The sequence below is a fragment of the Phacochoerus africanus genome, chromosome 3 (assembly GCF_016906955.1).
Source record: "Phacochoerus africanus isolate WHEZ1 chromosome 3, ROS_Pafr_v1, whole genome shotgun sequence".
Classification (NCBI taxonomy): domain Eukaryota; kingdom Metazoa; phylum Chordata; class Mammalia; order Artiodactyla; family Suidae; genus Phacochoerus; species Phacochoerus africanus.
Window position 1 is genome coordinate 191086870 of NC_062546.1, and position 14739 is coordinate 191101608.

At 39.0% G+C, this 14739-nt stretch overlaps 1 protein-coding gene across 2 annotated transcripts in view; it reads right to left on the reverse strand.

The window, feature by feature from the left end:
* Positions 1-2563: 2563 nt before the first annotated feature.
* AP1S3 (adaptor related protein complex 1 subunit sigma 3) overlaps positions 2564-14739 on the reverse strand; it is a 77893-nt gene continuing 65717 nt past the window's right edge. Inside the window, exons 4-5 of one of the 2 annotated variants that reach the window (XM_047773633.1) lie at positions 10585-10722; positions 2564-4871 (exon numbers count right to left, since the gene is read on the reverse strand). In XM_047773633.1, coding sequence (XP_047629589.1) covers positions 4836-4871; positions 10585-10722 — 174 coding nt within the window. In that variant the 3' untranslated portion in view covers positions 2564-4835. Of the gene's footprint in view, positions 4872-10584; positions 10723-14739 lie in introns of those variants that run through there. The other variant, XM_047773634.1, reaches the window with a different exon arrangement.

The window sequence follows — 14739 nt, forward strand, 5'->3', positions numbered from 1 at the left end:
AAATTTTTAAATAATAATAAGCAATTACTTTCCACTGATACAAAAGTTTGCAAGAGTTGAATTATATTCGAATAGCATTCAGATGGCTGCCTCAGAAAAATTCCTAACTTCAGTAATTACGTAATTTGGCCCATAAAATTCTGCATACGGAATGCATAGAGAGCAGAGAGGGTAAATAAACTATACATATATGTAACACCGCCTCAATGAGTAAGTCTGATTTTTATTTTGTGATTTATCGCTCTTTAGCTTCTTTGTGGATAGGTTAAAAATTCAAATTTTCTTCCAACATAATTTGCTCTCTGCTCTTACATTTTTAATGAGGTGTTCAACAAATAGAGGAAGAACATACACATTGCTTTCTTTACAACTATTACTATTACTATATGAAATTAGTTATTTTAAGTAGAATGTAATTGATTTTATTCATTTTTCTTATTACGTGCCTTGATTTTTCACTCATCTATCATTTCTGTTTTGGCTTTTAATATTATAATTAGACAAATTCTGTCTTGATAAAATATCATTCAAATTTTGTTTCCAGAAATAAAAATGCTTGGATTTCCCATCCTGGCTCAACTGGTTAAGAACCCAACTAGGGAGTTCCTGTCATGGCTCAGTGGTTAACAAATCCAACTAGGAACCATGAGGTTGCGGGTTCCATCCCCAGCCTCGCTCAGTGGGTTAAGGATCCGGCATTGCTGTGAGCTGAGGTGTAGGTCACAGATGCGGCTTAGATCCTGCTTTGCTCTGGCTGTGGTGTATTATTTATAAATAAAAGAGTTTTCAAATCACTACTGAAGTTGGAATTCTCGTTGTGGCTAGGCAGTAATGAACCCAACTAGCATCCATGAGGATGTGGGTTCAATCCCTGGCCGTGCTCAGTGGGTTGAGGATCCAGCATTACTGTGGCAGTGGCATAGGCCTGCAGCTGCAGCTTTGATTCAACCCCTCGCCTGGCAATTTCCAAATGCTGCAGGTATGGCCCTAAAAAGACATACACACACACAGACACACATATATACATATATATCACTATCGAGGCAGTATGAAAATTATCTCACTTTTGAATCAAGTGTTGTTCCTCTTCTGTCTAAATGTTTTATTTACTTCAAAATATTATCAAGTAAACTATGCCGTATCTTTCTACTATATATCCTCTTTACACAGGATTAACTAACATTGTAAACATGCACAAGTATAAAATAAGAAGCTCTCATAAATTATAACCATATCAGGTGTAGTTCATAAAGTTATAGTTATAAGGTCATGCTAATGATAGGAAAATCCCAAAAAACACATACAATTGCATAAATGCTCATTTTACCAGCCTCCATGGAAATGTTCAACATTTTCCAAAGGAATGAGGAAAAATTACCACTTTTGAATAATACTATTAGTTAAACAAATAGAGGGAAAAAGTCCTCTTGGTATTTTCACAAAGATGTGAAAACAATACCATCTAATCTAGATGATAGTTAAGTCTAGATTAGATGATACATAAATGTATATATGTATGTACATAAATGTATCATCTCACATTGATCCGTCCTTGTTAGGAACTATGCTGTTAAGCCTTGAAGAGGCCTGTTTATTCTGTAAAGTAGCAAAACAAACTAGTCCACAAAATAGTAAATTAACACTGAAACCAGTAAGTTATGATGGAAACATTGAATAATTATGTACTGATGGCACAGATGCAAGGAGACAACCCTGGATTCAGTCGATATGTGAGTTTATTCACAAAGAACTTATCAAACAGAAATGCACATTTGAATTCCATGTTAAATAGTAGGGCTGGATTCCATACCAAATAGTAGTTGCAAAAAGTGAATCTAATGCAGCCTTTTCTGATTTTAGCTTTATGTGACAAAATAGATTATCACTGTTGAGTACCATACTACATTATCTATGGGCAAAGTTTTTTAAGAGTTTGTCAAGAGTTAAAATAAAAATTGAAAAAAAAAACTTAATGACCCTCCCTTTGCAAATTATTGAAAAAGTTATTGTATATTTCAGAGCATCTACTGAACTTAACCCAAAATTGCAGGGACCATGTGAAAAAAAATATATTAACATTTGCCCATTAAGTGTATTGATTAGACCTTAGAAAAGTAACATTAAATGCATTCATGAGTGATGTTTCATGGGTATTATAATACAAATCCTAAGGAACTGTTAGGTGTAGAAGAATCTGCATATGTTTGATGGAAAAGCTTTATCATTATTTCATGAGACTTGAAATGGAAAGAAGTCCAAAATAAAAATTCACTTTATTTATCATAAGAAATGTCAACTTGGAGTTCCAGTCATGTCTCAGCGGTAATGAACCCAACCAGTATCCAAGAAGATGTGGGTTCAATCCCTGGCCTTGTTTAGTGGGTTAGGGATTCAGTGTTGCCATGAGCTGTGGTGTAGTTCGAAGACGAGGGTCAGATCCCACGTTGCTGTGGCTGTGGTGTAGACTAGCAGCTACAGCTCTGATTCAACCCCTAGCCTAGGAACTTCCATATGCTGTGGGTCTGGCCTTAAAAAGACAAAAAAAAAAAAGTCACCTTACATTTGTTAAAATGAAAGCAAAAGAGTTAGTAGATTTGAAGAATGATCAAGTCATTAACCACATGTAAAGAGATCAGTTTATCAAAATGTGGGTGAATGGTGAGAAAGAAGACAATAGGAGCAAAGCACTATATTCTGTTCTCTCATTTGCTGTCACCTGCTTATGAAGTTTCTCCTGAATGGTAATTGCCACGAAAATGAAAAGTTATATTACTGTGAATTCACCAGGAATTACGAGTAACAACGCCAAGCATAACATCTGATTTTTTTAAAGGCAATTCTTTTCATAAAAACACACTCAAGTTCCTCATTTAAAAACTTTAAAATTTTTTATTTGGAAGTTTTGTACAAATTAAATATTTATTATCTTTCACTTGACAGTTTTGCTACAATTATATGATATAATGATTATTTTCACCAATGTCCATGTAAGGTGTCCCCCAAATCCCTCAAATGTACGTCTGACTGCCATATTGTTTGTTATGTTTCTGTTCTAAGTGTGCTGCTGACAAGAATTCCGAGAAGCCCTGTCTCTAGCTAGACAGGGTCTGATATGGAATTCCCCAGAATGTGTGTTGAGTACCTCTGAATGAGGTTCAGTCAATAACTTCCTCCAAAAATGATGGAGAACTCCAAAAGAACAAGAAAAACTGAGATCAATTTACCCAAAGTTTACCTTGATGAAATGTTTTTTTAAAATAAAGAGCTCTGCCATATTTAAAAAAAAAAAAAAAAGGCTAAAGCACAAAAGAAGATCTAAAGTCAACCAAGTGCTAAAAATGACAAACTTTAATCTGATGCCATAATTATAAATACATGATTAATTTGAGGAAATATAGCTATTAAGCCCCATAATTCCTTCATATACTAATGAGTTGTTTCCTTTTAATAATGGTTATATTGAAGAGCTGGTCAACTTTTTCCTCATGTTCTTCTGCTCTTGTCTTGCTATTTTTTCCCTAAATATGTCTGGCGAAGTAAATCAGAGAGATCATTTGCCCCTCGTGTTGAAGTCTCCAACAGCAACCACATTCCTCTTAGGAAGAACACTAGACGGTCCCTAACCACGGCAACACGATGATATGAGACCTCAAAACTAACATTGAAAACACACAGGTAAGACATCAAAAGCAGGGCACCAAGACAGAACAGAATAAGCCATTTCCCTAGAAGTTCTGATCACTTTCACTCTTTGGTTATATAGAACTTTCACTCCAGAAAGCATATATGTGACATAGTCACAATAATAACAGTCAACAGCAAATATTTTCTTTGGGAGATGAAGAGAGAAAAAAGGAGGAAAGGCACTTGCTACAGAAGCTGCAATAATATTAAATGCTCCAAATAAGCCTAAAAAACAATGTCTTCAAATATATTGTATATACATGAAAACATATTGGAAACTAAATCTCTCAAGCAACTAAGTGCTTATAACATAAAAGATTATTAAAACAGTAGTAGTAATTATTATTGCTACTGTTATTAATCTTTATTATACTATTTTTATAATAAGGTAAGTTACAGACATATCTCCAGATATCTCAAAATCTAAATAAATACAGTATGTAGAAAACACAACCTTACTGAAACACCTGTTATAGTTAATTAAAAGGTAAAATTAAAACCAGCCTAGATAGCAGCTTCCAAGACATAAAAAACACTTACATCCTATATTATCTTTGGTCATTTCCCTTAATTCCAGCCCTGAAATAATTAACAAACTCAGGACATTAAAATCAGATACACTGTATCTGGATTGAAATTACAGTATTAAAATTTTTAAAGTGTATTAAAAATGTCTAGCATTGTGTATGAACTCTGAACTACCAAGGTAATTTTGATTATACAATTTAAGAAACTAAACATTTAGAAAAAGTATCACTGAAACAAGAGATATTTTACTTTCAAAATCATGGATTATTACAAGACATTTTTTTCATCCTATCAGTAGCAGATCAAACATATTGCAACAAATTTTAAAGTAGCTCCAAAATGTGACTTGGAGTTAAAACACTGCTAACAAATACACAGTCTATTGAGTTATGAAAGCAGTTATTTTAACTTTGAAATAGTCATATACAGTATAATACAGACATGTAATAATGATAAATATATTATGTTAACAACTTTAATTTTTACTAGGTAACAAAAAAATAATCCCTTTTAAGTTATTTTTGGCATGGTGCCAGAGGCTCTGTCAAATAACTCCATGCAAGGCACTGCTTATTTACAAGTTCGCAACATGTAGCACTTGGAGTCTTCAAGTAGTTGTATGGTTAAAATGCAGGCTTGTTCATGTATTCTTCCATTGTCTGAAAGAGAATAGCAGATTAAGTAATTTCCCCTTAAACCACATCCTTTAGCAGACAGTGAAAACTTATTCTTTTTTTTCTTTCTTTTTTTTTTTTTTTTTTTTTTTTTTGCCACTGCATACGGGTGATTGATGTGGGATCTCATTTCTCAGACCAGGGACTGAACCCAGGCTGCAGCACTGAAAGTGCCGAGTCCTAACCACTAGACGACCAGGGAACTCCCTGGACTGTGGAAACTTCTTCATTCTTTATTTTGCCCTTAGTGAAAAGAAGTTTTTGAAAGTGTATATGGGCACAAATCTTTGCATTCTAATCAAGAAAGGTGGCTCAAAGTTTGAATATAATTTGTATACAAATCCGTAGGGCTGGAATTAAATAACTTTCAACAGAGAAAAACTTAAGCTTGACCACAAAATGAATATCTGAAAAGAGAAATGCTAAAGTAACAGCTGCCAAACTATGACGCTGACTTCAGAAATATGTGCCTGCTACAATGGTCATGAGGACTACCTCTGGGCACAGGTACTGAAGAAATCTGAATTGTATTTGTATAACATGTATCTTTACATACATATATTTATAACATACGTATTATTACAACAGATACAGAACATCTTATTGCTAAGACATAAAGGATAAACACACCGTAATTCTTAAGAATTTCTTCCATGTATTTTGTAAAGGCCTTCCTCCAAAGAATACAAATTATATTTCTTCATCCTCCTCATCACTTACCAAGTTTGCTAATATGTCACGAGGCTGTAATTTTTTCTCAGAACTTTAAAAAAATGTTTAAATGAATTACCAGTTATAGGAAGAAGGAAAATCACAGTGATGTTGCAAGCCCTTAATGATGCATGATGGATGGACTTGCTCTTCCACTCTGTTCTGTTGTAAACATACATTTGTGTAACCCAGTGGCCACTGGGTTGAATCAATAAGAGAACTTAAGGGGAGTTCCCATCGTGGCTCAGTGGAAAGGAATCTGACTAGCATCCTTGAGGACGCAGGTTCGATCCCAGGCCTCAATCGGTAGTTCAGAATCCAGTGTTGCTGTGAGCTGTGGTGTAGGTCACAGACACGGCTCAGATCCTGCATTGCTGTGGCTGTGGCACAGGCAAGTGGCTACAGCTCTGATTAGACCCCTAGCCTGGGAACCTCCATATGCCATAGGTGCAGCCCTAAAAAGACAAAAAAGAAAAAGGGGAGTTCAAGGGCCCAGCCTTGGGTAACACCCCTACCTCATCCATGTAAGTCAAAGCCAGTGCAGTCGGCAATGCTCAACCTGTTCTAACGCTTGCCCCCGGGGGGCTGATTCACATGAACCTGCCAGGGAAGATGTCAACCAGCATGGGCCAAAGAGACCAAGATCATACCTAGGCAAAATTGCTCAGAGGATACTAAGGTTCAAAGTCAGGTTTTCTAACTGTTTTCATCAGCTCTATTTAAAATTTCAGTCCTCATACTTGTGCTCCATCATCCATACTTTCTTATAAAGCTCTTATGCTTCCTGGATGAGCACTGGCCAAGAGAAGCCCACACCTTAAGACTTTTGCCCTGTACCTCCTCTTACAGATATTGCCCATGTCTTTAAACTTGGCAGGGGTAACACATGGGCCAGGGGCCCATGACTGTCTCATGGTACCTAGAGTTTATACTATTTTAAAAGGAATGCAAAATTACAAATACCAAATTGGGCATAAAGTTTATTTAGAATGGGAAAAGAGGAATTCCTGTCGTGGCTCAGCAGAAACAAATCTGACTAGCATGTGTGAGGATACAGGCTCAATCCCTGGCCTCGTTCAGTGGGTTAAGGATCCAGCATTGGCATGAGCTGTGGTAAAGGTCACAGGCGCAGCTTGGAACTGGCATTACTGTAGCTGTGGCTTAGGCCAGTGGCTACAGCTCCGATTTGACACCTAACCTGGGAACTGCCACATGCTTCGGGTGCTGCCCTAAAAAAAGAAAAAAAAAAAAAAAAGAATGGGAAAAGAAATGAGAGTACATTATCAATTTTGTTTTAAAGACAAATATCACAAAATCCAGAATAATAGCATATGGGTTTCATTCATTAAATGCCTGACACCTTTCTACAATATTTTGTATATTCATTACATGGCCACAAATTCTTTGCAGTTAAGATAGCTTACCTTTGCAAATTTGACAATATGAGCCCGCAGCCTTGGAAGGGGCCTGGACTAGAGATAGCCCTGGAGTTGTCAACTTCGCTGGCTTCACAGGTCATTGGCCTCAAGTCATTGGCACTGCTTCACCCCATTGGAAAATTCATTGTGCTAAAGACTGCACTGGCTGCCCTTTATGAGCTGGGCTGTTACTCAAATTTACATAAGCCAATGACACATGAGGTCGGTACTTTCTTCAGCTTTCCACTTTAAAGGCGGAACAGACTTTTTTTTTTTTTCTTTTTATGGTCGCACCTGCAGCATGTGGAAGTTCCTAGGCTAGGGATCGAATCAGAGCTGGAACTGCACCTGCCAGCCTACAGCACAGCCCCAGCAACGCTGGATCTGAGCTGCATCTGTGAACCTACACCACAGCTTGCAGCAATGCCAGATCCTTAACCCACTGAGCAAGGCCAGGGATTGAACTTGCATCCTCATAGAACACTATGTCAGGTTCTTAACCCACAGAGCCACAATGGGAACTCCAGGACCAGACTTTTAGGGCTGGCACAAACTTAAAGGGCTCTTCCCTGGCCCTCCGCCAACAGGACTAGGGTATCTCAGGACCCCTCCAGGTATTCATTCAGCACAGTGGTGTTTCCTGTGCATTCAGCACTCTGCATGCCACAACTTTTTACAGCACTATGGTTTGGCTCAGCTGTCTAATGTAGTTTGTGCTTTTAAGGGTAACAGTGTTGAGGAGCACCTAGCCATTTCTCACGAATCTGCACACACACGTACACGGTGTCCCATCTATCCCATCGCTTGACCTAATGAGGTACCATTTGACCCTCCCTTCTTAACTGGCTTTCTTACTCAGTGGTCAGAACAGCTTCTGTTTCTCGCCCCCAACTGGTGACCCCAAGAATCGCAACCTCTTTCATTGAAGGTCGCTATCGTCTCCTTTTAGCATTTCTTTTTCCTTCCAATCCTTCTGCACCATTGTCCACAGGTACTTTCAAAAGAAGGTGCCTCTTAAAATCATCCCCAACCAATTAATTGTTCCTTTCTTTCCTTATTATCAGTGCCGGGCCTCAGTACACTCAGAATAAGCTCAGAGCATTTAGAGCTTTAAGACTATGTATCTTCTTACTAAATATGTGGAGACAGTCTTTTTATTCTGAAAACCTTTTACTGGGTAGGGGTCAGAGAAAAGTCCAGGGCCACTTTGAGATTTTCAGTTGTGCACAAAGGAAAAGCAATATTACAAAGGCCTCCCTTAAACTTTGGCAAGTACAAATATGTGCTTAGGAGCAAAGGACAAGAGGGAAAAAAAGAAAGCAGTCATTTTTTTTCTCTTTATACAATTACACTGCTTGTGCCTTTTCATGCTGAACTTCTCCAACCAGATATACAAAGTCAATTTTTTAACCAGCTCTGCAAATGTTCTTCAACCCAGCTGAAATACCAGCTCCCAAGGGAAAACTGGTAACAGTGTTTCTCTTTGGCAGATGCTGTTAATTAAATGATAGCTTTAGAGAGCAGTCATGACACTCTGCCTACTCACTTTGGGGATGTGGGGGCTGAATGGAGGGTCCCCTGAGACCTACCTATCAAGACCCTTCACTCAATCACCAGGGACATGAATGACCAATTAATGTTTAAGTGTGAAAAACCTCACTCCTGAGAACAAACTTGTGATTGCCAAGGGGGAGGGGGACGGAGCGGGATGGACTGGAAATCCGGGGTTAATGGATGCAAACTATTGCATTTGGAATGGATAAGCAATGAGATCCTGCTGTACAGCACCAGGAACTACATCTAGTCACTTGTGATGGAGCATGATGGAGGATAATGTGACAAAAAGAATGTATATATATATATATATATATATATATATATATATATATATATACACACACACACATATGTGTGTGTGTGTGTGTGTGACTGGGTCAATTTGCTGTACAATAGAAAACTGACAGAACGCAGTAAACCAACTACAATGGAAAAAATAAAAATCATTAAATAAAAAAAACCCTCACTCTTGAAATAGCAGGCGATACCTGCTTCCCAGACTTAAATGGAACTAGAAGCACCAGATACCCTGCAAGCTCTTTAAAGCTCTTATTTCCTACAGAGAATTCAAAATAGCCCAGATGTGTCTTGGCCCCAATTCAAGGAGCTTTCATTATGGAAGTGTCAAAGACCCTGGTAAAGGTTTGTTTCTCCTAGAAGGTGATTCCACAGTAAGGACCCTGAGGACAGAATTATAAAGAACCCCCTGGCATATTTTATGAGAAATTCCAAACCACTGATTTCTCAAGTACTTTGTAAAATTCCCTTCCCGTGGCCTTTGGAGGGAGCCAAGTAAACATCAAAAGTTTAAATGCATTTTTTTTTGAGGTAATAACACCTCTGGAAATAAACACATCAGCTTCCTAGGAGCCAGACACAAGGCTCGGGGGTACCCTGCTTCTTTCTCTGTGTCCATTTACCTAAGGGCTGGTTCCCTAGATGGGCAGGAGCAAGTCATCAGCTCAAAAATTTACCAAAACAGTTGCTGGGAAATCATACCAGTTAATTATTAACTGAGGCAGGCTCTTATTTCAGGGCAACAGCAAGAACGGCTTTAATGCCAATTTTTTAAAAGACAATTTATAATGCTCTGGAATCTTCTGATCTGCTCTCATGAAAATAGAAAGATAGAAAGGCCCAACGATGCTGTGAGAAGAAGAATCTAGAGATGGCAGAGGTAGGACAGGATCCAGGCCCTCAAAGGCATGCTTGTGCAGGGGGCCGGTCGCATCATCTCATTGGGGAGGGCAAAGGTCAGTGGGGTGAAGCCCCTGAGAGGAATGAAGGGGCTAATGTAGGTAAGTTTCTTTCTTAGGGACAGTGCAAACTGGACCGTATCTCGGAGAAAAACCCCAGTGTATTTTATATAAGTATCACAGAGTCAGGAGTGTGAGCGAATGGATGGATGCTTCCGAGTCCATTTATCCCTTGGCAAGCAAGCCACAGAATTCCTGAATTTATTCATGCAAATAGGAATACACAGACAGCCTCTCCAGGAAGGCACGAAATTTTAATTAAAATGATAAATGCCATCTTCAAGAATAAAGCCCTAGAATCCCAGGCAAATGAAATAACAAGACACTGCTAGTCTGCTTTCCCAGGGCAGCACAGATATTTTAATGAAAGTCCTTTTACACCTCCCATAAAATTATCCTTGAAAAGAATAGCACCAAATATTTAATACTCTTTTGACAGGGAAGGATCCTCACTGAAAAGCTCAAAGATGAAGAGCAAAGACTCCGAAGCCCAATTCCTGTGTTCAAATCTCTATTCCCCACTTACTGGGTGACCTTGAGCAGTCATTAAACTTCTCTGGGTCTCAGTTTACTCATCCTTAAAAGGAGGGTAACAATACACCTATCTCTTAGAGTTGCTACCATAACTAAGTCAATGCATGTAACTTAGAAACTGTACCTGACACAGAGTAACCACACAAGTGTCAATTAATATATTATCACCACCACCACCACCAACAATATCTTCTCGAAGAGCAGGAGAAACTATGTACTGACCTCCTGTAACATATCGGAATCCTCAATGGCTTTGACAGCAGATTTCTTGGATGTTTCTTGAATTTCTCCACCCATTATAAATTCATCCAGGATAAAATAAGCCTTTTCAAAATTAAAGATAATATCCAGTTCGCAGACCTGGTAAGGCAAAAACAAATGTTTTGATAAACTTGCAGGAGGATCAGGGGAAACACTGGCCAGTGTTTCAGGCTTTTTCAACAGTGACAATCATATGGCACCCCAAAGATAAGAATATCAGATGGTATTTTAAGGCCAGGAAAGTAGAACTAGGAAAGTCCAGGCCCTGAATAAAAGTCAAACCACATTCTATTAAAGCAGAGCATGTCCTCTGATAATACTGTTTAATGTCACAACAGGAAATTTGAGACTCAGTAGCATGCAGCAGCCCAGCTCATCTTTCCACCTGCACAGATAAAAGCTGAGCCCGCGTTGCATTTCAGGCCTGAGGACAGTGCTTCATTGCTCCAGATCTCTGGTTTGCAAATTTGGCTCCCAGATTTCGAACTCGCAGAATCTCCCTCTTTAGAGGCATATTAGCTCAGTTGTGCTAATTTTTCTCAAAATTATGTCACAGACCAGTGATTCTCAAACTTCCGACTGTACCTTAATCACCCAGAAAGTTTGTTACCACACACCCCAGTGACATATTAAAGGTTTTTGATATATACACTCAAATTGCTTTCTGAAAAAAAATGTATAAATTTGTACACCTACCATTTCACTGCATCTTTACTAATTTAAAGAGTTATCATTAATATAAAAACATGCTGATTTTGACCCCACCCTAAGATAAATAAATAAATAAAAACAATGTTAGCCATTATTGTTAACTAATTGAAGTAACAGCTCTTTAAATTAGGTACTATAATTATTACCATTTTATAAATGATAAAATGAGGCCCAGTACACTGAAATAACTTGATGAAATGTACACAGCTGGCTGTGGCTATACCAGCACTGCAAGCCTTGGGACAGCAACGTGGAAAAGGCAATTAAACACAGCATAAATGAATGCTGGGCAGAGTCACTGTAGAAGGGATGCTTCAGTGAAGGAGAATATAGCAAACGACCTCCAACATCTTAAAAAAAAAAAAAAAACCAGACCTACTGAGTCTCTGATAATGGGTTCTCAGGTGATGCTAATGATGCTGGTATGGGGACCACATATGGAGAACCACGGCCACTGTCACAGCTAAAGCAGAGACTGTAGATTTGGTTACGGGTAGCAAGTGCCAAGTCCACTCCCCATAATCCACATGAGGCTCAATTCCAATGCCTCCACCAGACAACCACTCGGGAACTTTCCTTGCTACTTCCTTCTCATATATTCCCCAGAGCTCCCTTTCCATACACTGTGGAAGGTCTGCTCAATCAAGGTTTTCAGTCCCCTCCCACCTTTCCTGCTCAACAGCATCAGATACGCTTCACCAATCCCTTGCTTAAAAATCTCCTCTCTTTTGCTCCCTGCTGTTGGCAATATCACTCAGAGCCTGGTTTCCTCCTTCACCTCTGATGATTCTTCTCAGGCTCCTTGGGTGATTTATCGCCCCCCCCTGACCATGCATTCATTTAAGAAGTATTTACAAAATGCTTGGGACACATCAATCAGCAAAGCAAACATCTCGGCTGCAGGATGCTTACATTCTACAGACCCACGTTCTTCCTAAAGACGGGTGTTTCTCAAAAATGCAAATCAAAACCACAGTAAGGTATCACCTCATGCCAGTCAGAATGGCAATCGTCAAAGAGTCTACAAACCAACAAATGCTGGAGAGGGTGTGGAGAAAAGGGAACCCTCCTACACTGTTGGCAGGAATGTAAATCAGTACAACCACTATGGAGAACAGATTGGAGGTTCCTTAAAAATCTAAATATAGAACTACCATATCATCCAGCTGTCCCACTCCTGGGCATACATCATCATCTGGAGAAAACCATAATTTGAAAAGATACATGCACCCCCATGTTCACTGCAGCCCTATTTACAATTGCAAAGACATGGAAGCAGTCTAAATGTCCATCGACAGAAGAAAAGCTACAGAAGACGTAGTACATATAAACAATGAACTATTATTCAGCCATAAAAAATGCATGAAATGCCATTTGGAGCGACATGGATGGACCTAGAAATTATCACATTAAGTGAAATAAGTCAGACAGAGGGAGCCAAATATGATATGAGATTACTAATATGTGGAATCTAATAAAAGTGATACAACGGAACTTACAAAACAGAAACAGACTAAAAGATTTCAAAACTAAACTTATGTTTACCAAAGGGGAAATGTGGGTGGAGGGATAAATTAGGGGGCTGGAAGTGACATCTACACACTACTATATATAAAATAGATGGGCAAAAGGAACCTGCTGCATAGCACAGAGAAATTTACTCAGTACTGTGTAACAACCTATATGAGAAAAGAATCTGAAAAGAAATGTATATATGTATACGTACAACTGATTAACTTGGCTGTACACCTGAAATTAACACAACTTGGTAAGTCAACTATATTCCAAGAAATTTTTTTTAAAAAAAGACTGGTGTTTCTCAGGAGAGCCTCTTCTCTTTGCAACACATGCTTTTCCTAGATAACCTCCTTTTCTTCCTAGAGCTGACTCTTGCATGCAGGTGGCTTAACCAACTGAGATGTCTGGGCCTGAACCCCCTCTGCAGCACTAATTCAATATTTTCATCCACTAATCAGACATCTCTGCCTGCATATCCCTTAATCCATGGGCCCATGTACCAAACTGAAGTCAGGCATATTCTTTTCCCTTTAGTTCTGGCTTTGCTTAGTAGCTGAAACCTCTATCTAGTGGTTCCATCTAATTCATTCTCCAGTTACTTTCCCCCTAGCTCTTATTCCTCTTCTTCCTCAGCCACATCCCTCTCAATCCTACGGATTTCGTCCTTGCAAACCCCTAACCCTTTTCCTCTTGTCCATTTTCACTGCCACTGCTCAGGCCTAAAATATCTCTTGCTTAGGGCATATCCGTGACCTTCTAGGTGGTGTCTGTGCCCACACAAAGCCAATGACCATGAATGCTTTGTTAAAATGCTGATCTGGTTCCTTTCTTGTATAAGGTCTTCTGTTCAAGATAGTTTTAACTCCTCAGCATGGCATGCAGGAAACTTTGCAGCCTAGCCCGGAGCCTCCCTCTGGCTTCCCGTGCCAGCGCCCCCTCCACACTACAGCTACACATTCCACAAACTCACCCCCATGCTTTTACGCCTTTGCCCTTTGCACATCCCAGAAGTTCCTGGAATGTTGCCCAAATGTCCTTTCCTTTATTCTGCTGGCAAAATCAAGCTCATTTTTCAAGGCCAAAGTCAAAAGTTATGAGCCCAATGATTCCCGGAAATCCTCTCTCCTCCCGTTGAGATTCTGCATCACTTCCTGTGTTCTCTTTCATCCTGTTGTATGCTTACTTACAGCCACTCCACCTTGCCCTGTGAGCTCAGGCGAAGCCCATGTCTTAGTCATCCTTATATCTCTGGTACCTGGCACACAGTAGGATGCAGTAAATGTGTGCAGGATAAATGAATGAGTCAGCTACCACCACAGAGTCTTTATTGTTACGATCCTGGGGACTAATGGCTTCCCAGATCAATAATCCTCTGATCCTACTGAATCCTATGACTTGACATAAAATGGATGTCAATATTTTAACAAATTGCTCCATATATTTAGGATTTAGGAAAATAAACTTGAAGACTCTCCAAGGAAAATGGTTTATATTGACAGATCCAACTGAATCTAGAAGCATAAGCATAACCACTATAATAAATGGCCAACTCAGAAAAATTAATCTAACTTGCAAAGCATATGGTCTCTTCATTCATTAGAAGACAACATCAAATCAATAAGCATGTATATTTGTGTGTGTGTTTGTGTGTGCCTGTACCTCTAATTTCTCCCTCCCTAGAGAGCCTGACCCATATATATATATATGTATAAAACCAGTCATAGAGTCTATTCACTGGGAAATGCCACTATAATCTAGGACTTTCCCAGACCTTTAGGGTTCCTTCTTAAAAATAACCATCAGGAAAAGGATGACATCATAAAAGGACATGTTCTCAGCTTATAAATCCTTAAAATATTTATGAACCTGACTACTATCCAGGAGGAT